Genomic DNA, 24,792 nt, shown 5'->3' on the forward strand with positions numbered 1-24,792 from the left:
GCTGTGTCATCTCTAATCCTTAAATTAAACAAATCTAGTATCTTGTTACCACATCTAACAAAATGACTATGCAGTTAGTCCTTGACTTAGAACAGTTCAGTTAGTGATCATTCAACACTGAAAAATGTGACTTATGGATATGTTTCACAGTTACGACCTTTTGAGAGCTTCTGACAAGCAAAGTCAATGGGACTTAACAACCGGGCTACTCATTTATCAACTGCGTGATTCACCTAAAAAACTGAAGCAACAAAGGTCATAAAATGGGGCAAAATCCCCTTAACAAATATCTCACTTAACAACAGAATTTTTGGCTCAATTGTGATCATAAGTCCACGACTTACCTGTAAAGGTTAGTCTGTAAATATTAAACACCAGGGTCTTGTCAAAGTCACAGTAGTCAGTAGTGCTATGAAAATGTATCTTTTTCCTTCAAAGTTAAATGGCCAGATAACAGCAGAAAACAAAACTCTTGCTGGAATTTAGTCAGGTTTCAAGCTGAGGTATAATTACAAGTTACTTACCGTACTTTTCAGAGTATAAGATGCACCTTTTTTTCTCAAAAAATGAAAGTGAAAATCTGGGTGCGTCTTATACTCCAAATTTCTCAAACGGAGATTTCAGAGGCTGGAAAAAGCCTCTGAAATGGAACTTCCAAAAAAAAGCCTCTGAAAGGGAGGCTTCAGAGGCAGGAAAAAAGCAAGGTGCAGAGCTCACAACCAATGAACCTGTGGCTAAAATTCACCTCTGAGAACAGATGATTGCCCCAATCATCATTCCAGGAGGCATCCACCCTCCAATCAGTTTTGGGTTTTTTTTCCTCCCCAAAAACTAAGGTGTGTCTTATGCATTTTATAGCCCAAAACATACCGTATGTTATTTATGTTACTCCCCTGTTACTCCCCTATAGACATTCTTCAAGGAGCTATTGCAAAGATGACAAATGCCCATTATTTAGTACGTTAAGACACCAACATTGAACTTGTTGTCAATGTTTAGCATAATGATACTGTTGAAGTATTCTTTGTTGAAGTAACTATGAGAAAATATGTGTAAGCAGCCCAAAATGTGGCAACAAAATGTCTGCATAATACTCTTCTTCTCACACAAGCAAAGGTATCTTATCTATATACCCATGAAGCATGAGTGCCTTGGACAGAATAAAGTCCAACTTGCTTCACATCCTCTTACCTTACTGAACTCTAACTGGAGAAGTTCAGTTGTAAGACAGCAACATGAGTAAAACAATATCCTCTTGCCACATATTTTGTAAATAATCCCATCCCTCTATCTTAGATTTCTTTTAATGTTACCTTTATATCAGCACCTGACTGTTCATAGACAAGCAGTAGAGCTTTTAAAAAGAACAGCTACATTTTTAATATGTGTACATATGTATGTATATAGAGAACATTGTGGATCAACATAAACAAGAATCTAAGAAGAAAAAAATAGGTTAGTTTTCAAAATAATGTTCAAAGATCACAGTAAAACAAAACAATCCAGCATGAATGTTTTGTTAAGCAAACAGGTTAGACATCTGCAACTACCAAGACACAGAAGTATTTTTTTTCCATGCCTCATTCTCAGTTCATAGGTCAGTTTTCCCCCCAATCCTTCTTAAGGGACAAGAGGCAGTTTTCATCTTCCTTCAATGAACAGCATCATTACCACCATTATTTTTAAAATATTAATTCAACATAAGTAAGAAATGCAGATAAACTTCTGGAGAAAAAAGAAGCTAAAGGCAAAAAGTATGCCGACAGGTTTATCCATTAATACAACTATTTCCAAGAGTTGTTATTCCCCATGGTTGCATAATGTGCCATGGTTAGAAACAAGGGAGCGTTCAGAAACTGGGAGCTCTTATTAATAGCAAACAAAGAAAAACTCACCATTGCGCTCTTCAGGTCTGAGACTCTTCTTTGCAACCTCTGCCAATGCTCCAATGCCAAGACCAACAGCTAAACCTTAAATAAACAAAGAAATGAAAAAACGAGGAAGAGGAAGTAAGTTAAAATGCCTCAGGCATAGAGTTACATCTTGTATTGATATGTATCAACCCTAAAACTCTTTCTAGGACAAATCACTGAAATCTGAAACATCAATTTTCCTCATTTTGCAATGCTCACTATTATAACTAATGGAGATAGACAATCATGTCATGTTTACTAAGCAACATTTACACAAAATTATAGTCAAGAGTAGACTAAGTTCTAAGCATTTACTATAGGAAATATTTATTTGTATTTATAAGGCCCACCCAATTCTACAAAGGTGGCACACATTTTATTTAAGTTTACATCACATGTTTCAACTGCATTTTGCAGGTTTATATTGAAGATTCCAGCTGAGCATGATCAGTTGCCAGACAATGCCTTAGTAAAATTATCAGGCTGTTTTTTCTTGGAGTTTCATAATGAAAACCTCCATGTAGGACACTAGATGAACTGCTTCTGCTTCATTCATTTTCTCAGCTTCAATATAAATCCTAGACATGTCTTTTTCCTGGGAGCCAGTTTGGTATAGCTGTTGAGGCTAAAGCATACAATAAACCGTTTCAAGTACTCGGCATGGCTAGTCTAGTTAAGAGAAGGACAAGGAGAGACATGATAGCCAGTGTTCCAGTATTTGAGGGGCTGCCACAGAAAGGAGGGGGTCAAGCTATTTTCCAAGGCCCCCGGAGGCCAGACAAGGCATAATGGATGGAAGCTGATCAAGGAGCGATTCAACCTAGAAGGAAGGAGAAATTTTCTGACAGTGAGAACAATCAACCAGTGGAATGGCTTGCCTTCAGAAGTTCTGGGAGCTTCAACACTGTAAGCTTGTAAGCACCGTAAGAAGAGATTGGACTGCCATTGGTCAGAAATGGCATTAGGGTCTCCTCCTGCTTGGGCAGTGGGTGGGACCAGATGGCCTACAAGATTCCTTCCAACTCTGTTGAACTGAACGGATCTGCTATAAACTGGGAGACCATGAATTCTAATCCTACCTTAAAGACTAAAGTAACTGAGCGACCTTTTGCCAGTCACTCCTTCTCAGGAAGGAGCAATGGGAAACCGTATCTTTAAAAAACCTTGTCAAGAAAACTGCAGGGATTTGTCCAGGCTGTTATCTAGAGCCGAAATCAATCATACACAGACACCACACACGTGCGCGCACACACACACACACACACGCAAAATCATTTCAGTAGAGTACTTTTCAGGGAGGTAAATATATATAATACTTGCAGGATGTTTACTGTATTCCCAGTACATTTCTAAAATAATTCTGAATCTTCTAGGTTCTAAACTATGTCCCAAAACGTAATCACAGGGTTGTGGAACATTGCAACTGGTTGTAAATGCAAGCCATGCACCCAAATTATGAACATGGGACCAAAGTGACAGGGCAATGGTCGTAACTTCTAATTTAAATTGTATCTGACGTGTTTGGAAACCATTCATTCAAACAATTGTTGAACGAAGTGTGGCAAGTTGAGGGCTACCTATATGTATTTATTATTTTGAATAAATATGTATGCTGTCTGTCTCATTATCAAAAAACTCTGGGAGGCTTAAAATGTCACAAACAGTTGTAAAAATCAATTAAAATATTTAAACCATTATTATTATTATTATTATTATTATTATTATTATTATTATTATTATTATTATTATATGATGATTTATTAGATTTGTATGCCACCCCTCTCCGAAGACTATTATTAGGTATTAAAAGTTAAACACATAAAAATTAACAACACTTATTGCCCTTAAAAGAGGATTGAGAGCATTAGCATAGTGCTCCAAGGAAGACCAATTAAATTCATTTACCAGAAAATTAAAAACATGGCATTTGCCAAAAAGTCCAAGACTCATTCATGGAGCACAGATGGCCACAAGATTGCACAGGTCTCCTGGGGTACTCATTACCTCTAGGTAATCCTTCAATAGGAAAGGCTACAGGCACTATTCTGCTAAAAAAGAACAAATGACCTCTCATCTTAAATCCCTCAAATTTTTGAAGGCAAGGCATCACCACATGGCCCTATATCTGCAGTTATCAAATTGTTTGGAGACCAAAGAATGAAAAATAGGTTGCTTAGAGACATTGTTTTGACTGTATGGCTTAAAGGTTAAGGTAGCTTCAGGGCTAAACTAGTTCTCACCTGAAGCACGTTACAAACATCAACATTTTCTACATTTTTGAATTAGGTAAACTAGTTTTATTCTATCCTGAAAATCTGGTCAAATAATAATTTCAAACTGTTTGTGTGGCTTTTTCCTCTCCTCAGTTTATATTGATACAGCCAAGTATATGTTTTGTATAAAGTCAGGAAAAGGAATCTGTGTAAACTTAAAATTCCTTAAGATTCTCCCTCATACTCTATAATCATACTGTTTGTTATAACATCTAAATGAGTCTGCTTAAATTGTGAGGAAGAAAACATTTTAAAACATCCACTGATTCTCTTAAAAGGCAATCTTGGAAGTAGATATTTACAACATAAAGAAAATGTGTTAAAGACATAAGCAAATTTAAGCTCCAAGTTTAACTAAGTTTCGTTGCCATGATGGATCTAACCCAGCAGCCCTGTAGATGAGGCTTCGCTCATTTGTGCAGGTCAGTTTCTAACATGCCACAAAGTGATGTCGGTCCACGGACCGGGGGATGAGCACCCCTGATCTAACACATAGGCCCACTTTGTCCCACATTTCCATTCTGAGTCAAGCGTGTACTTTTCAAGCCAATAACTTTGCCTGGCCTGTTCAGCATCACCTGCTGGATCTTCCCATTGTAGCACATTCTTGGACCACTTAAAAGCAATAGCTCCCAACCATCTTTCAATCAACTGTTGTAAATACAGAAAATAGACTGTAACACAACAGTCTGATTTTTTCCATTTGAACTGTGACAGCAACAGAACACTGCAGAATTATGGCTATAGGACTTGAGAAATACATTGGCTTATAGCTAGTGCTGGACGAACTGAACTTGCAAAGTTCAGGCTCGTACCGAACTTTGTAGTGTTCGGCATGCCGAACCTGAACTTTTTTAAAAGCTTGGGTAAAGTTCCGGTTTGGGTTCGGCAACACCGCCACCCGGGAGGAGAGTGAGGAATCCCATCGTGGGATTTCCCACCTCCTTTTGCTTGCAGCACCGCAAGCAAAAGGAGGTGGGGATTCCCACGAAGGGATTCCGGGGGCGGGGCTTTGACGTCACAGAGACTCCTTCCTCGCCGTTTCGGCTTCAAATACAAAGCTATACATGTGTTTGTTCAATGAACAAAACCATGACAGACCCATTTCTCACAAACCCAGCTTCCAATACAAAATTGCAGGAGCCATAAAATCTTCCCATTATCATCTCATATGGCAGGAATATGAGTATTAGAATTAGTAAAATGCTTCCATTTGAAGAGTGTTTCATCAATTTCAGAAGCAGCAGTATGTCAAAGTACAAAAGGATTAATGTTACATTTATGTTAATACGGCCAGTCTTCTAAGGTAAGTTGTTAACATCCAGTGCCTTAAAGCAGTGGTCCCCAACTTCTGTGGCTTGGTGGTCCAGCAGGGAGGGAGAGGGGGGAATGTGCAAGTGGTGCACACGGTCCATGGCTCAAGCCATGGGGCCCAAGAATTATTGAGTCCGTCATCTGCACCTCTATAACTGTCTGATTCGGTTCTGCAACTCAAAAAGACAGACACAGATGTCAGAGGATAATCAGAACTGTAGAAAAAACTATCACTGCCAACCTGCCTTCCACTGAGGACCCGTATACTGCATGAGTTGAAAAGAGGACTGTGAAAATATTTACTGACCCTCCTCATATCCTGGACATAAATTGTGTCAACTCCTACCCTCAAAAATAATGCTACAGAGCACTGCACACCAAGACAACTAGACACAAGAACAATTTTTTCCAAACACCAACACTCTGCTAAACAAATATTTGTATTTGTATTTATTTGTATTTATTTAGATTTGTATGCCGCCCCTCTCCGCAGACTCGGGGCGGCTCACAACAAAGTGGGGGGGAAAAACAAAAAAACAATTTACAACAAATCTAAATTTCTACTAAAAACATTTAAAAACCCCATTTTCTAAACACACGTACATACACACATACCATTCATAAATTGTATATACCCGGGGGAGATGTCTCAGTTCCCCCATGCCTGACGACACAGGTGGGTCTTAAGGAGCTTACGAAAGGCAAGGAGACTTTCTCACCAATGTTAAACTATTTACTAAGATGCATTACTACTACTATTAGTCTTCTCATCGTTCCTATCACCCATCTGCTCCCACTTATGACTGTAACTTGTTGCCTGTATCTTTACAAATGATATTAATATTGTTTCCTGATTGCTTATTTGTACCCTATGATAACCATTAAGTATTGTACCTCATGATTCTTGACAAATGTATTTTTTCTTTTATGTACACTGAGAGCATTTGCACCAATGACAAATTCCTTGTCTGTCCAATCACACTTGGCCAATACAGAATTCTATTCTATTCTATTCCGAATAGGTCACCTTCTTACACATGCATATACATCACACAAAAATTGTGGGGGGGGGCAAAGTTTTTTTAAAAGTGCTAAAAGACTCCAATGGCCACAGAACGAAATAATTTCTGATGCTATATCAAACATCTATAATTTCTTACAGGACTGATATATTACAGAAAAGTATATATTACAGGATATATAAACAGGAAGTATATATTACTGGCACAAGCAGCAAGAAGCAAAAATGGCACTCATGCAGTCATTTCAATTACTGACTCAAGGAAATGTTTACTCTTTTCTATTTCATGGAATAGTATATGGTATATACAGAGAGGTCTGTGGTAACTTGCCTAGTAAAAGCGAAGTTCCTTATCACTCTGTTATACAAACAGAAATGTTCAAAAAGTATATAGAAGTAAATCTAATCTGGGAGAAACAAAAATAAAGGATAGATGCCAACTCTGGCTATAAATAGGAAAGGTCATAAAATAGAGAGGCTTCTCTTTTAACTAATATGTACTCACTTCACACTGGCTGCCAGAGGGTCTGGTGAAAGGTGACATTCCCTCCCCTCCTACCCCATGCTTCTCCAGCCTACTAACGTCCATGGTATTAGACAACTTTCAATTAATAGATAAAAAATCTCAGAACCTTGTCTCCTCTCTAAACATGAATTGATATAGAAACCCACCCTACCCTACCCTGCCCCACCTGCCACCCCCAAATTACGCCCCACTATGAGACACACGTTCTGCCTAACACTTGTAGTTCTGTTGCATTCCTTGGCGTTATGTCCAGGGAAGGCAGCCCATTGCAAAAGAAAATTTCTCATGAGTCCAATCAAACTTCTTGAACTCGTGAGAGGTTTTCTTTTACAATGGGCTTCCTTTCCTGGATGAAACGCCAAGGAACGTGACAGAACTACAATGTCAGGGTAGGATGCACCTCTCGTAGCCAACATGTCCCACCCGCCAGAAATGAGTCTCTGTGAGACTCATCATCACACCACTGCCCCTGCCTTGTGCAGCAGGATTCCTGCCGCCAGCGTCTAATGGAGAAGAACACTGCAAGGCTTGTTGTGTCGTTGCAAGCACGAACGGCAGCACTACTGCAAGGTTCAACACACCGGCACAGCTGCGAGTGGCAGGATGCCAGCTGTGCCGGTATGATGAAGCTCACAACAGTCCTGTAGTTTGTGCGTGCAGCAACACAACAAGCCTTGCAATGTCCTTCTCCATTAGGCGGTGGTGGCAGGCCAGGTAATCAGCCAGTACCAAAAACAGGGAGGGGAGGCGGTGGCGGTGGGCCATGCAGTGCACCCCCAAAATAAGCCCTCCTCACGATAATAAGGCCAAGGCCATATTTCAAGGGTCAAAAGAAAATAAGAGCCTGTCTTATTTTCATGGAAACATAAGGGCACTATGTGAATGTGATTTTTTAAACTATTTAGTTGTTAAATTATTTCATATAGCCTTCAGAGAAGATTTTCCAAAAATTCAATTGATTCCTAAAATAACTATTGGGTCCTTTCCACCAAGGAATTACAACTGATAGGACTCAAAAGTTTGGTCTTCTCTGCCACAGTGTCCATCTTGTGGAAACTCCCCACCCCCACACCCCCACCCCCAGAAGTGAGATTAGCTCCATCCATCTCAGCATTTTGCAAACCCCTCAAAAGTAGGGCATTTTGTCAGAGATTGGGATTCCGGAAAACTGGAAAGATCTTGCAATGGCTTCCTTATTGTGGTTTATATTATATCCTCTTCTCTTTTCTCTGTGTTTTTATACGTGTTTTTAATTGAGCTGTGTGTGACAGAGAGGTGTACAACACTTAATTAAATATATGGTATCACTTTTATATTAGATGAACAGCAAAAATAAATAAAATAAAACAATAAAATAAAAATGAAAGTTAAAAAAATATTTTTCGTAAAGGCTCATTACTGAATGGAGAGTTTGAAACCTGGCTTCTGTCAGTATATGGTATTAGTTTTAACATAGTACGTTTTTATCATTATATTTTAAAATGTACATTTTTATGGTCATTGATGGTTACTTGCCATTTTTTTCTGACTATGAGGGTACCTCCCTCTATCCTTCATTCCCCATCTCTTCTGTGTTTTGATAAAACTATGAGAGCCAGAGCACAGGGCCATCTGTCTTTATTTAACAGATGAGCAACTCTTTCTCTGTATGTAACATGTAGACTTTTAGTATTTTCAGAATTTTCCATCTTCAGATCATTTTTGTCTCCCTAAATTAAGAGACTCACCTCCAAAGTTAGCAAGCCTTCCAATTCGAGTAACAGGCACTTTTCGTTCTCGGGCACGTTCACTGAGCTGCAAAAAAAGCATAAACAGATGCTTGATCTGCTAATAACAATATTTTAAAAAACTTTTCGCAAGCAGATGGTCTAAAATAGAGTTTTCCCACCAAGTCCTAGGAACTTCTGTTTGGGGCCATTTCCTTAATCATTGCAATTATTCAGTTCTTTGTAGTGATGTAACATGTTCTATTCAACTATTTCCTTTTTAATGGACCAGCTTCTGCCGCATAGGGCCCATAGGGTTGGCCTTCTCCAGGTCCCATCAGCCAGACAATGTTGGTTGGCAAGGCCGCATGGGAGGGCCTTCTCTGTGGCAGCTCCAGGGGTCCGTTCTGCCCCTACTCTACTGGCCTTTCAGAAAACCATTAAAACCTGGCTCTGCCAGCAGGTCTGGAGCCGTTGAGTACAATACCACCTAGATTCAGTTGAAGGAATGAAAGATTTTTATTTTTTTTAATTGGATCTTTTAAATGTTATTGTATTGTTTTTATAGGTTGTACGTCACCAAGATTCTGGAAGGAGTTAAGCGGTCTATAAATTAAATAACTTAAATTACATTAAATTTTAAGCTTCCTTAACTTAATGTGTTTCTTTCTTTGGACTAGTGAACTTCAATTCCCATAATTCCAACCCAGCATGGCCACTGGAATGATAGGAACTGAATCACAATATATTTCTATGTTTCTATATTTGGGGGTACAGAATAAACAGAATTGTCTCTTCTAAAAAACAAAAGCAAAAAGAATAATGAGAAAACTTTGCTGCACCTGTTTGACTTTTAATTTCATGGACAGGGGAAAAAACAGCAACTAACAAATCTTAGCTTCTTGACCATTGCAACAATTTAGCAAAATATCAAATGTCCAGCAAAGAAAAGATGAACACCTGTTAAATGTTAAAAAGGAGAAGTCTATTTCCAGGGAATACCATGACCTTTCTAAACAAATGTCTGGTTGTTAGGAAAGTTGAACTAATTTTGAGAGGATACCCATACACATGTAGCTTAGAAAAGCAAAACTATATAAAATACAAAATTATTTTAAGCTCTCCCTATTCTGAGGTTTGATAGCCAAGACTTCAAAGATAGCATACCATAAAAACATAAATGAAAAAACATGTTTTAAAAATCCCAATTCGTGATACAGTACAGTAATCAGTGGTTTAGAGGGCTTTTTAATTTAAAAAATCATTATTAATAAGAAGCTTAGAAAAGTGCATGATTTGTAAGTAAAAAAGCTAGGAAGAAACTACTCTGTGCGTATTTATCTGAACATAAAATCTCTCTTGCCAGTCCATTCCAGAAACATGCAATCAGAAAGAAAACAAATTCATATAAATAAGCAACAGGCAGATTCACACATTATTTCCCTAAAAAGGGCAGGATACAAAAGTTCCAGGATATAAGCCAGCTAGGAACTTGTCAAATAAACGAATAGGTTAACAGGACCCTTACCTAAAATAAATATGTACTTATACTACATGAATATAATAAAGAGGTTAGCTTTCCTCAGTATATTTCACACTGTATGTACTGGTCTATAAGATAGGCCAAAAGTTTGGTTAATTAAAAATAATAGGAACTACCATTTATCTCCCAACACAACCCAGACACCAAGTGACTAAGAGCTAAACAGGGAGACTGGTTACACATAAAGGTTGCTCTGCCAGAAGCTTTTCCATTGCCATGAAATAGCACACTTACCATCTGTTTGTGAGGCTTTTGCTGTGGATCTGCTTTAGCTTGCCTGGCTTTGTCAATGTCTTCAGCTGTTAATCCACCCACAGGGGAATGGTCCTGGTGAAAAGGCCGGATTTGGCCAAAGGCAAAAGCAAAAGGATTCCCGGGGTCCCTAAAGCCTTCAAATAGCTTTGCATTCATTTTGGCAGAAATGGGATTTTGACTTGCAGTAGCATCTCCACTCCCACCACTTTGAACAGGTCCTTTGACATCATTAGAATAAGATGGGCCCTCTGCACCACTGTGCTTGTGACCCTGGTCTTCAGGAGAAGAGAAGTCCTTTGTAATGCCTCCCAGCTCTGATTCTGAAAAATTATATTCTTTTCCAAATTCTTCACCAATATCTTTGAAGTTTTCCTGCTGTTTGCCCAGTTCCTGCAAACAAAGCATTGAAATGAATTATCCAGTAAAACCTGTTTAGCTATCAAAAGAAAACAACGAACATGATACAATGAATATATGAATATGAATGTGGGCAAATCGGGGGGACAGTGGCGCACACAGCAGCCTCATGTGCTATGATCCACAGGGTCATAATTTAATTTAATTTAATTTATTAGATTTGTATGCCGCCCCTCTCCGGAGACAATGAGTTGGACACAACTTAGTAAATGAACAACAAAATCAAAAGGCCTCACACCAACTAAAAACACAAAAATAATATGAAAACAATGCTTATCTAAAGAGACAGTGCTTATCTAAAGAGACAGTGCTTATTTAAAGAGACAGTTATAGTGTTCAGATAATTACTTCTTTTACATTTATGCTGCCTATGAAAATGTCTCAGCCCAAGTGAATTCTGACAATGGCATGCTAGAACTTTCTTATAAGTGTCACTCTCCCAAAGTCACTTCCCTTGATGCCCTAAGGTTTTCTGCCCCATCTGACTTTTTGTTTTTTTTTATCACTGGTTATATAACTAGCCATTCAGTTAATGGGCAAATTTCATCCTCTCCCCCAGCCGCAATCATAACACCAAGAATATATCCTTAAATTTTAGAGTAAAATATCTCAAGTGAAATATTTCACTGATTATTACTATCATCTCTTCGTGGAAAATTTGTTAATATATAAGTTATACATAATAGTTATATTACTTTGAAATATATTCAGTATAGATTAAAAAAACAAGTAATACTGAATAAAAAAATATTATGCTTTTTACATTCAAGACATGGAAGGGGGAAAGACAGTAGCAAGTATTTATCAATTAAAGGGGAAAGAGACAAGTGAAATCAAACAAACAAACAAACACATAGCAATATTTTACCTGCATCTTCCCCATAGCAGCACTGAACTGTTCCTCAGCAACCGCCTGAAAGCTTCGGACTATGGTTAATGTATCCCCACCAAGGATTACTTGTCGTAGCTGTCCTGCCTGTGTCTCTAGGATTGCCTTACTGAGTTTTGTCAGCCCTCGCACCATCATGATGGCATCACCTGCCATGTCTGATCACCTCCAGCACTGGAAGACATAAGATAACAGAGTCAGGTAAAACCCAAATTATGAGAGTCCATGACTACACACACACATTCTATTGATTACTTATTGCAGGGCGATTGTAATGGGACATGGGAATGGCCTTGGGGATAGTAGGGAAAAGATGTTGCCTAGGAAACAAACAAGAGGACCCATCCTACTGGATCAAACATTTAAAAATGGGGATGAGAGGTTTTGTACTTTCAGGCTTGTGAGATTCTGTTAATGTAGCTTTATAATAAGGTAGATTTAATTCACTTAGTTTTGTTTTCTGTCTTATTTACCCAGAAGAGCTGATAGTTACCTACTTAAAACTTTTACAAAGCTAAATGAAAAGTTCCCTTCTCAGCTAAACAAAAAACCCATCATTGGTGTACACAGATTCCTGCCTATGCTACAATCTAAACCTGATAGTGATCCTATTTGTCTATATAAGATCAGTCCATATCTGGGCTTAAAATAATGCTATACATTTTTTGGCTAAGAAACTAAAGAAACTAGTGGCAATATTCTTCTGAACCTTGTCTGCTGCCTGTAAATGCTAAACAATGGGAAACCCACAGCACACTTTCAGCTCCTGACCTGCTTTTAAAAAATTTTCTAGAGTTCCTCAAGGTGTTATTGCTGAAATATAGCAGAATTTTATCACTATAGAAAGATGTGATTTTAGTAGGAAAGGAAAGTACACACTGTAAAATATTTATGAATCTTTAAAATGCCATTCTCAAACTACAAAAAATAAACCCAAAAAGGACAAGTCTCTAATCTCACCTCCTTCTATGACATAGTCCCATTAATACTGTTTTCTGCTTTTTTTTTGACGTCAACATCATGTCATCAAATAAATTTCATCTGCATCTAACCATACTTGAGAATCGAATTACTTTTGAGGAACCTTTCGTTTTGACTCAGTACACAACTAACTTTTAAAAACATCAACTATAAACTGCGATTGGTTTTGTCGAAGTTTAAAAAATAAATAATTTTGCCAAAACAATGCTTATTCACTATTTCTATCTTAATATTTTGTTAAAATACCAGAGTTATTTCACTCAACATCTTGGCCAACAATCAAAGAAACATGTAGTAAATTTCTTCTTCTGATTTAATTCTGTTTGCAAAGCAGCAAAGCCATATGCCATGCAATGACTGAAAAGATCTCTCCTCAAAAGGAAAGGCAAGTACATTAAGGTCAAGTTAAGCAGTGATTCACCCAAAGCTAGTTAAACACAGCAACTGTGGCAAAAAGGTCATAATAATCACCTTGTTTAGTAACAGAAATACTGGTCACAAATATAAGATAACTTTATTGTTATTTTCTTTTCTTTTTTTACTGTGAGCACACCAGCCCACATTAAAAATGAAATTCTGCTGCCTGCTCTCAGGAGAAAGTGTATATCTATCCAAAAACATAACACACATATACATATGCTATATACATACATATATACCTGCACTAATATTCTGCGTGTCTGTGTGTACACATATACATATACTGTACACCTATACATATATTAATCACTCACTGTCCATTTTGAATATGTAGCGGAAAGAGGAAATGAGAGTTCACAAGGTTGATGTTTATATGGAAAAAAATGTGACTGAATCTAGATGTTTTGCTTTGGATACTATGAAGCTTCCTTCCAGAAGGTAACAAGGAAAACTGGTCATGAAGAGGATATGTAGTATCCCAGACAATCCTGCGGACCGGCGGTGGGTTGCTCCTGGTTCCGCCCAGTTCTATGAACCGGAAGCAGCAGCAGCGGGATGCTCTGCCCACCCGCCTGGTAGCAATGGGATTTGTTTGTTTATTTTTAATTACGCTCCAGGGCAGCGGGAGTGAGGAAGTGAAGGGAGGAGAGCGGAGAGGCAAATAAATAAATAAGGAACAGGGAGGTTTGTTCTCTTTGTGTGTGTGAGTGTTATTGGGGGGGGGGGTAATTTGGGAGAAAGAAAAAAAGGAAGAGAGTAGAACTGAGTTAATTATATTAGTCCGGCCCTCTAAAACCATTCCAATTTTTCATGTGGCCCCATGGCAAAATTAATTGCCCACCCCTGCTCTACACAATGATAAAGTATATATTATTCATGCAGACCTTCCCATAGCCAACACTCAGCATCATCCAGCAACATTTCAACATACTACTTGATTTGTTTGCATTCAAGCTGATCACAGAGCTGCAACTTTAAATGTTAGTGGTTATACAGTACTGTTGACCTTTCTTCTCTTCCCATATCTTTGTTGTGTTTTATATCTTTGAAATTGTAAATCTACTGAAAGGGACCATCTGACTAGTGATATTCATAAGCTACTCTGCTTTTTGTTTTAGTTATAAGATCTGGACAAAGTTATTTTAAATAATTAGCCATGAACCAGAGCTAGGAATGCTCTTTCTGCTTGAAACCAGGAAGCGCCAATGCTCAGAACAGAAAACACTAGAGAAGGTTGATGAATGATCTAACAAACTCTAAAGCTCCTTTATCCAAGACCTTGTGCCAGAATGCTCTGTTCAGCATAACAAAGTCAGGAAAGAGAAAACAAGCTAAGGAGCCAAGCAGCAAAAGGAAAGAGTCAGTCATGGTGGAACAGTCTTTTTTACATTTTTCCAAAATAAAGTTAACGGGTAAGCTATAAAGGAAATTACTGGCACATTTATATTGCTCAACATCCACTAAGTTTTTTAAAAAGCTAAACATACTGCATGAAGAAATAAAATAAGTTCCCTTTTGCTAGTTTACATGAAAAAGCAAATTAGTTGGATCCTACTTGTTATTAGCAGTATTTCACTGAAGCTCCCAATCTATTTATGGCTCAAACTGGCTTCGAATGAAAAGGCCAATGATCACAGCCATGTTTTAAATTGACTTAACTACAAACTTTTGTCATTATGAGACAGTTAAATCAGAACATTTAATACTAGAATGAGAGAAAAGTTAGTGCAAGTCAAGCTTTTAATATATGAATTTAGACTATTTATTACAACTTGAAAGACACAGTGCAATAAAAGAATCACACATTCTATAGTCTGTTTGCTTTTGATGTATCTTGAGAACATAAGAGACATCTTTTCAATTATAATTAGAACAAATAATGACTTGGCATAAAATGTTTAGTAAGTCTGAGAGACTCAGTTTTAAATATATACACTATTAATTGAATAAATTGCTATCTCTCAATTTAATCTACCTCACATGGTAGGTTAGGAAGATAAAGCAGACAAGAGAACAAATGCAGAAATGTATACATTACTTTAAAGAAAAGGTAAGTTCTAACAAATGGGACCTGTAATACATATATATTGCAGCATAGAAGATTCAATCAGGCCTCTTCCAGAACATTCCATTTCACTATCTGCTGTCTCTCCACTTTCTCATCAGGCAATCTTCTTTTCTTCATTCTTCATCGGGTCAGATTCTCAGAGGTTGCCTGAACAAGTTCCTGCAGTTTTGTTGGCAAGGTTTTCAAAAGCTGACTTTGTGCCTCAGGCAGATCTCGCAGTCTATCCTGGTTTTTAGTCTATCTTAACCGCTATACCAAACTGGCATAGAAGATTGGCAGCTGAGGAATCTGTTGTAAGACATCATGATCAATTGAGCCAATTGAGTAGGTTTGAGAATTGTTCAGCCTAGCAGTTTTCAGTCCTTCTTGGTCTCTGATCAAGCTCAATTAATCAAATGACAGCAAGGGGGAGCATCCTGAGTTAGAAGAAACATATACTGGCTTTATGGCACTGAAGAAGTCTCTGGTGGTATGCTTGCCAGCAAAGTTTTTTATTAAACACACCTTGGAAGCATTGGATTTGGCCTAGGTCTTGTAGGCTAGTGTTGAATGGCTTTCTGACAGGCATGTAATTGCTTATGATACAAAATGGCTATGTGTATTTTTAGGAACAATTTTGATCTGTCCAGAACCTAGCAACTTGTAATCAATGCATAATGGTGACAGCTAACTTTTAAAAAATACAGATTCCTCTTTTACGGAATTATGTCATTTTGTGTACATATATTCTCAGTATCAGAAGAATAAGTAGTAATATTGAAAATGATACATCACGCGACACAATCGAGTTTGATACCTGCCTTAAAATATAAACATATATACACAAATACACACAAACACACTAAAATAACAGCTGGTAGTTTTAAAAATATCCCCTTGGCTCACAAAGTTGTTTTGGGCAATTCAATCTTTATGTGGGTAGGAATAGGAAATAATTAATATTGTTGAATCTGACCAACTGATCATATTTATACCAGTGGGAAGACTGGGCCTCTTCCCACCCCATTTGAACTCAATAGCAAGTTCTCTTTTCAAGCATAGAACTGACCTTTTCCCCTCCCACACTTACGTGGGCAATGTACATTTCACATCTTAAAGCAATTCTAAAAATGCTTCACTTACCTCAGTTTAAGTGAATGAAGATTGCAAGGGGCAGATTTGAACTGGCACCAAGTTCTAAACAAAGCATTTACATCCATAGAAGCAGCAATTTTATCCTCCTAGAGCTATCTTCTATTTCAAGGCTAACTGAACCAATGTGGGCTACATCAAGCCATACAGAAGAAATGACTCGTAGGAGCCACTGAGCAGGCAGGTTTGTTGCATCCTTTTAAGTTTAACCAAAGCCAAGGTGATTTCCATATTTTTCAGAGTATGAAATGCACCATTTTATCCCCCAAAGGAGGGTGAAAACCTGGGTGTGTCTTATACTCCGAATGTAGTCCACCCAGCCACACCCACCCTTTGACCTCTGCTCCCAGCAATTTACTTCCTTGCAACAAACAGAACAGGGCCTGTTAAAATAAGCAACCGACCCGCAGGCGGGCCAGGTGCTAAACTGAAAGTGAAACTAAAGGCAAATTGCTGGAAGGGAGAGGCAGATTTTTTATTTTCTTGTGCTAAACTTGTGCTAAACTGGATGCAAGAAGGTAAGTCAATAACTATAAATGTCTGTAGAATAACCATACTTGCAAAAAGCCACATCAATTTTAAAACCATCTGTACATGTATAGTCTGAAATGTAACAGTGTGCTGTTTAGTATTAAGATAATGCAGCTGAGTCAAACCTTGACAGTCACATTTGGAGTAGATCTATTTTAATTATTGGGAGGAGTTAGTGTGACTACTTTTAAGAAAACTTTCTGGAATTAATATGCTGCCATAATGTACGTTTCCCTAGTTCTTTGCTATTTCTATGGGTCAGGCACAACAAATAGTGTACAGTGGTACCTCTACCTAAGAACACCTCTACTTACGAACTTTTCTAGATAAGAACTGATTTTTTTTCCTCTTCTCAAGAACCATTTTCTACTTACAAACCCGAGCCTCTAAAACTGTAACTCGAAAGGGCAGGGAGAAGCCTCCATGGGGCCTCTCTAGGAATCTCCTGGGAGGAAACAGGGCCAGAAAAGGCGGGGAGATCCTCCGTGGGGCCTCTCTAGGAATCTTCTGGGAAGTAACAGGGCCCCCACCCTCTCTGTGGTTTCCCCAATCACATGTATTATTTGCTTTTACATTGATTCCTAAGGGGAAAATTGCTTCTTCTTACAAACTTTTCTACTTAAGAACCTGGTCACGGAACAAATTAAGTTCATAAGTAGAGGTACCACTGTATATCATGTGTACTGTTTGCTGGGAGGCAAATTACTGGGAGGCAGAGGGAGAGGCAGAAATTTTTTCCCTATTCCCCAAAAACTGCTTTTTCATTCCTGAAGTATTCAAAACCAAAGTTCCACTGAACGAGAGCTTTTATGAAATCACTGTTTAAACTTTTAATTTCATACATAAATGCTTAATACAAATAATTTAATTAAAACCAAAGCACAAAAACAATAAAGATAACAGAATGAGGAGCCAGTAAAGAAGCAAGATATAGCATAAGGAGATAGAGGAAGAAGGAATTATTCACATACTGTATTAGGAATCATAAGAATGACATGCTCTTCAATTTATTTTTTTAAAAGGTCGAATATGCAAAGTCTCTAAGGGAGGGAAATCGCTGAACATAAATTATAGAAGGAATTCCTAGTATTTTATAAAATAAAAGCACAGTGGTTGCTCATAAGGTTTGAACATAAAATGTCTAAAAACCTCAGCAAAAACCTGAAGGTTCAAACTGCAAAGCCCAATTCCTATAGTTAAACTAAAGAGCCTGGAAGCAGAAATCCTTGCCAATACAGTCCCTCGGAGTCCTTTTGGAGTGAGCGTCATATAAATACAATAAATAAATAAACAGTTTTATCAACTTCTGATTCTTCCCACTCATTGTATGTACAGATGAAACTAGATTAGAATATTGTGCAAAAGTTCATTTATTTCAGTAATGCAACTTAAAATATGAAACATAATATATGAGAGAGACTCATTACAGTCCAAGCCATGATTTGTCATAATTGTGAGGGTTATGGGGTACAGCTCATGAAAACCCCAAATCCAATCTCAGAAAATTAGAATATTACATGCAATCAATAAAATAAGGATTAATAATAATAATAATAATAATAATAATAATAATAATTTATTAGACTTGTATGCCGCCCTTCTCCCAAGAGTCAGAGCAGCTGTACATAGCGGATTGTACATGGAACAATATCGGACCTTATAGAAAAGTAGAAGCATGCATATGTACTCAGTACAGTAATCACTCACTACTTCGCGATTCATCTTTCGTGGATTCGCTACTTCACGGATTTTTTTCAAAGGGGGCTTATGTCTTAGAACGTTCGGGCAGGGACGGTTTGTGGAGTGGGGGAAACTGCAGCGGCAGCTTCCTTCAGCCCGCACGTCATGGGGGATGGCTCGGGTTGTCTTGTCCTCCAGTTCGTGGATGTTTCTCAACTCTCTGAAGATCGTCCACCGCCACCCGACTAAAGGAAAGCCGCTCCCACTGCTGCTGACCGCTGAGAGAAGCTGTCTCTCTCAGCGGTCAGCAGCAGTGGGTTGTTAACAATACAGGGAGGGTTTTAAAAGTCTAAATACTCGTTAAATACATTAAAAAAATATTTCCTCTACTTCAGAGGGATCACTGTACTTGGTTTGGACCCCTTTTGCAGCAATTATTGCCTCATTGCAGTGTGGCATGGAAGCTATCAGCCTGTGCCACTGCTAAGAGGTTATGGAAGACCAGGATGCTTCAATAGCAGCCTTCAGCTCTTCTGCATTGTTCAGTCTCATGCCTCTCATCTTTCTCTTAGCAATGCCCCCATAGATTCCCTATGGGGTTCAGGTCAGATGAGTTTGCTGGCCAATAAAGCACAGTAATTCCACCATCATTGAACCAGGTTTTGGTGCTTTTGGAGTGTAGGCAGGTGCCAAGCCCTGCTGGATGAAGTCAGCATCCCCGTAAAGTTTGTCCGCAGAAGGAAGCATGAAGTGCTCCAAAAACTCCTGGTAGATGGCTGCATTGACCCTGGAGTTAATGAAGCACAGTGGACCAATATCAGCAGATGACATGGCTCCCCAAATCAACACAGACTGTGGAAACTTTACACTAGACTTCAAGCATCTTGCAGTGTGTGCCTCTCCACTCTTCCTCCACACTCTAGGTCCTTGGTTTCCAAATGAGATGCAAAGGTTTCTACAGTCTGTGTTGACAGCACCTAGGCAGCATCTGGTTGGGGGGTGGGGAGAGATTATTATACTGTAGTGTACAATGGTTTGGGATACAAGAAAATCCATGAGTAAGTCAAGCAACTCTGATAAACATATTTGTTAAACCAAACACAGGAAAAAACTGCACTAGGGAGTAAGGAAGTTAGCACCACAACTGTAAATGATTGGTCACATCACTCGAAACTAAAATGATGAATCCCATACTCTACTTCAATTCTTTCCTGCATAAAATACTACAATGTAGCTTGTATTGAAGCTGCTTAAATCAGGGGTCGACAAAGTTGTTCAGAATCTAGGAGCCAGCCAAAAAATTTAGGAGCCAGAATTTTTTTTAAGCAAACTTGGTTTTTAATTTAACAAAAAAAACATTACAAATGTTATAAACAACATTTTACTTTTAAAGATAATAAATATTATATTTTGATATTTTAGATTTTAGGCCAGTGATTTTCAACCTTTTTTGAGCCGCGGCACATTTTTTACATTTACAAAATCCTGGGGCACACCACCAACCAAAATGACACAAATCTAATAAATAAATAAATAAATAAATAAATAAATAAATACATACATACATACATACATACATACATACATACATACATAACCCCCTCATATGTACAATCCCATGTAACATCCTCTTATAAATACAGTCAATCATCAATCATCCCTCCTCAAATTTATACCGCTCTCTCATTTCTGGGTACTTCTCCTGTCTTTCCCCCTTTTCTCTCTCATGTTTCTCATTTCTCTCTCTTCCTCCCTTTTTCCCTCATTCCTTCTCCCTCTCACTTCTCCTCTTTTTCCATCCCTGTCTCTCTCCCCCCTTTATGCGTGTGTGTGTATACACACTCGAACCATTTCCAAAACCAGTTGAGGGCTGGTTTTTTTTCCTCTTTTATTCTTTTCAAAAACAGGTGTGGGCTGGGGGGGTTTTCTTATTATTTGGGTGCTTTTTACCATATGCTTCAAGAAGCACCTCTCTCTCTCTCTTTTGCTCTCTCTCGTTCTCTCTCTTATTTTCTTTCTCTCTCATGCTTTCTCTCTCTTGTTCTTTGGCGGGATTAGTCATCTGTTGTCCTCCTGATGCTGCCAGGGACAAAACGCCCACCCACTCCTGAGGTAAAAGACGGACTGTTTGGGATGGGAATTAGCATCTCTCCCACCGCGTTAAGTAGGCAAGGCAAGGCAGAAACTCGCCGGACGCGGAGCCCAAAAAAAGCACCTTAGGAAGGCAGAAGCAAAGCGCCCCCACCGCCCGCTCCCTTTCCAACGCTGCGCCCGTTGCGCCAGGCTCTTTGCCTGAATCCACCTCCTTTCTGAGGCTCGAGCGAACCTCCTTCGCCAGCAGCCAGGGGGTCGGCTTCGCCCCCTGCCCAGCCGAAAGTGTGCGTGTGAGGGGGGAGAGCTTGCTTCTGCAACCGCATGGCCAGAGAGAAGCGGGATAGCAAGGCAGCGGCATTCTTCTGCCTGGCCTGGGGCTCTGCTTGGTTTTCCCGGGCTTCCCGCAGCATGTAGGTGGCCGAGAAGACCGAGCGGAACTGTGAGAGGGGTGGGCGTTCCCACAGCACTCGGAGCGGCTAGCGGACAGATCGCCAGCGCCGCTGCAGCCACAGCTGTGGGAGGAGCCGAGCCCCAAGAAAGCCGGAGAGAAGGACGGATCGGGCGGGGACAGCCACAAGTGGAAGCCTCAGCCCTGGAGCTCCCACTTGCAGAAGCCGCCCCTCCCCTGGCTATTGCCCGCCGCTATTAGCGAGGAGAAGCCATGCGCGCGAGGGGGCCGACTTTCAAAACAACCTTTGCTGGCCTCCGCCTCGCGGCACACCTGACCATGTACAGCAGGCAACATTTTCTAGGCGCCAGACAACATTTTCTAGGCGCCACTGGCGACCAGGCGCCTGGGTTTGTCGATCCCTGGCTTAAATAACAAATATTTTTCCAAAATGATAGGCTACAAGTACTGCACCATTTGCTCCTTAAAAAAAACTTAAAAGCAGCAGAAACCAAGGGTAAAATGCCAGTTTTGATCAAGTCTGAGAGCTCTTTTATTTTAAACAGAGATATATCAGCAAATTAACTATAGAGGTTCTAGCCTGACATTTCTATTTACGTCAGTCTGACTGGGTTAGACATAGTCTGGGGACATGAAAAATTCTAGCCATCAACTGCATCTCCGGAATTAATGAATCTTCATTTATGATGGTCAGGATTCATATTTATTTATCAAACTCGTATTCCACCCATCTCCCCAGAACTTATTCAATTTATTCAATTAAATGCATTATTATTTTTAAAAACTATTAAAAGTATGAATTACATGCTGCTTACTCCAGACAGCAAGTTCGATATTTCCTACAAGGATGTTTACAAACTAATTATTGCTCAGTTTTTTTCTCCAAAGCATTGGTTGCATTTTGATATGAATGGCAAACTAATAAAAACATTTGTGATCCAAAAACTGACATTATAGAAAACTATTAGGAGACAGGAATGGGCAGTTAGAATTTAATCTATAAAATGAGAGTAGGATAACAAATCTATTGATCACTTATTCCTCCTTTCATCTGACAGCTCCGACTCACAGTTGATCACCTCACATATTCGGAGCCTCGCCTGAGCACCGGACAAGAACTCCTGCTGCTTGCAACCATTCGATAACAGAAAAAAGTGGAGGTGGTTCTAGTCCGCTAGCCGGCAAACCAGCTCTCCCCTCAGTAGCAGTCCAAGCCTCAGGGAGGCAAGGAAACTTCCCTGCACTTACCCACTCCCAATTAGTTCAGACTGAAACCTTTAGTTCAAAGGAGTCCAATAGCAGTTTCTGTATGTTTGCTCAGGCAACATGCATTTTTCTACTCTCACTATAGTATGATTGAGAAGAGAAATATTTTGTGCATTCCTCTAGGCTTGACTGAGTAAAACAACTGCTTCAGTGGAGGCAAGGAGGAGGTGTGGCCAAATATTTCTTATGCAGTCCCTGGCAAACAAACAAAAGTTAGTTCATGCTTGGACTCTCCAAGCAGCACACAGGAGAATAGACTAGGAATATATATAGGAATAGAGGAATAGAGATTCAAAGCCCCTTTATCCTGCACTTCCCATTACATCTAAATCATTGAAATTTTACATGGGAGATCTCCAGATAATTAGGTCTGCAACTTCAGGATAACTAGATAAAGATTGCACCCCCAACCCATTAAAGGATGGCAACTTGAGATGGACTGATCTAAATTACTTATTATAAATCACATAAGGTTAAATGAGGACTTAGCTGTTGTGTTTATTTATTTATTTTCCATGTTACCCGACTGTTTTTGTAACTTTGGAGTTATCATAATCGGTCAATTGCTGGAGAAAAAAATCATTTCTACAGACTACAGGTATATGAATTTATCTCAATTTTTCCTCCAAGATGCAACTAAAATATATTTTAAGACAACTTAAGTTATTCATCAAAAACATTATAGGAGACTAACAAATTACTTTCAAAACTACAAATGTTTAATAGTTTTAATATATTTTATTCCAACAAATTTGCAAATAATTCATATAAGATTTCAGTTTTCCCCCAATGTCAAAAAAAAAGCTCAATTATTTGCACAAAATGTGTAATTATACAGCAGATAACCATCATTACAGATAATTTTATTGCTTACAGACTAGGAACATAAGTATTTTATAAAAATAGGCAACATACATTTTTCTACTCTCACTATAGTATGGTTAGGGCCATGGCCATAGTGCTAAAGCCCAGGGAGAATACGGTGTTTAACACAACCAAACTATGTGTTAAAACCCCACAGTTGTTTCATATTGTGGGTGGGTGCTTTATGTTTTTTTTAACATTCTCAGAGGCAACATCATAACTGAAACCATTACAATATATTCTAAAATCTGGTACACAACAATATTCGTTCATTTAAACTGGTATCTCTAGCCAAATAATAAAATGTATAACTCTGAGACTATCACCAAATATTTAACCATCAAAAGAACCTCTGTCAAATCTGATCATTAGCAACCAAAATTCCATACATGTGATTAAACGAGCTGCTGTTTATGAAAGCTTATGTCTTTTATTAAAAGTCTGGGGGAAAACTACTAGATTCCTATATTTGGCTACCATAGACTAAAAGAATTCTCTGCCTGCAGAGTGGTTCTATGAAATTCTTAATCTAATCCAACAATACTTTATGTTCAGCTATATAAAGCTTTTGGCTGCTAATAACTGTAGATGTACAGAAAATTGTAAAATCAGATATGCTTTAAATTCTGCTTCATTCTCAAAAATTGTTTGCTCCCTTATATTTTTAACAGCCATTCCGAAAAGTTTCAAGGTCATTCTGCAAAACTTTAAGCAAATCACTTTGTGTGAGTCACTTCATTTACTAAGTCATGACTACTAATCTTCAATCCTTTGAAGGACAGATGGAAATCACAAGTGCACCTGCCATAGTGCGGTGGGTATATCTTTAAGCCATGAAAATGATTCAATACTATGTCAGCTGTTTTCATGTGCTTCCTCTGTCCACTTATCTGACCGTAATGACTTAAGAAGGTATATGTGGGCAGTTGCCAAAGCACTGATCTATTTTCTGGTTAAAGTAATGCAACAGCATTGTGGCAGCTGCTTTTATCACTGGGACAGGGACTACTGGCATCTCTTTAAAAAGTAACATTCTATTTTTGTTAGGAGGCCAGGAACAGTGTGACTGGGGCTATATGTATTTCTCTTTTGTGTTACCAGTAACACAAGTATAAATGCCACAGTTAAAATGATATTTATACATCATCATTCTACCACAGGAATGAGGAAAGTGGGAATAGCATAATATTTAGTCCTACTTTCATTACTTAAGTTACTCTGAAATTACTGTACAGTGATCCCTCGAGTTTCGCGATCTCGATGTTCGCTAAACGCTATATCGCGAGTTTTCAACCCGGAAGTAAACTCCACCATCTGCGCATGCGTGCCCTTCCACGCATGCGTAGATGGTGGAGTTTCCCCGCCGGGCAGAGGCTTCCCTGGGTCTTCCCCCTCTTGCCCCGGTAAGGCGCGAGCAACGGCGTGGGCGGGTGGGCGGCACACGCGCGGGGAAACCCCAGGGCCGCTTCTCAGCTGAGAAGCGGCCCCAGC

General features: G+C 38.9%; 1 protein-coding gene across 2 annotated transcripts in view; it reads right to left on the reverse strand.

The window, feature by feature from the left end:
* The window catches only part of COQ8A (coenzyme Q8A), a 64,817-nt gene that overhangs the window by 29,033 nt on the left and 10,992 nt on the right, over positions 1 to 24,792 (reverse strand). For both annotated transcript variants that reach the window (XM_070734333.1, XM_070734334.1), the window contains exons 2-5: positions 11,837 to 12,031; positions 10,531 to 10,941; positions 8,775 to 8,841; positions 1,896 to 1,970 (exon numbers count right to left, since the gene is read on the reverse strand). In XM_070734333.1, coding sequence (XP_070590434.1) covers positions 1,896 to 1,970; positions 8,775 to 8,841; positions 10,531 to 10,941; positions 11,837 to 12,013 — 730 coding nt within the window. In that variant the 5' untranslated portion in view covers positions 12,014 to 12,031. The remainder of the gene's footprint in view (positions 1 to 1,895; positions 1,971 to 8,774; positions 8,842 to 10,530; positions 10,942 to 11,836; positions 12,032 to 24,792) is intronic.

Source organism: Erythrolamprus reginae, chromosome 1, assembly GCF_031021105.1.
Source record: "Erythrolamprus reginae isolate rEryReg1 chromosome 1, rEryReg1.hap1, whole genome shotgun sequence".
NCBI lineage: Eukaryota > Metazoa > Chordata > Lepidosauria > Squamata > Dipsadidae > Erythrolamprus > Erythrolamprus reginae.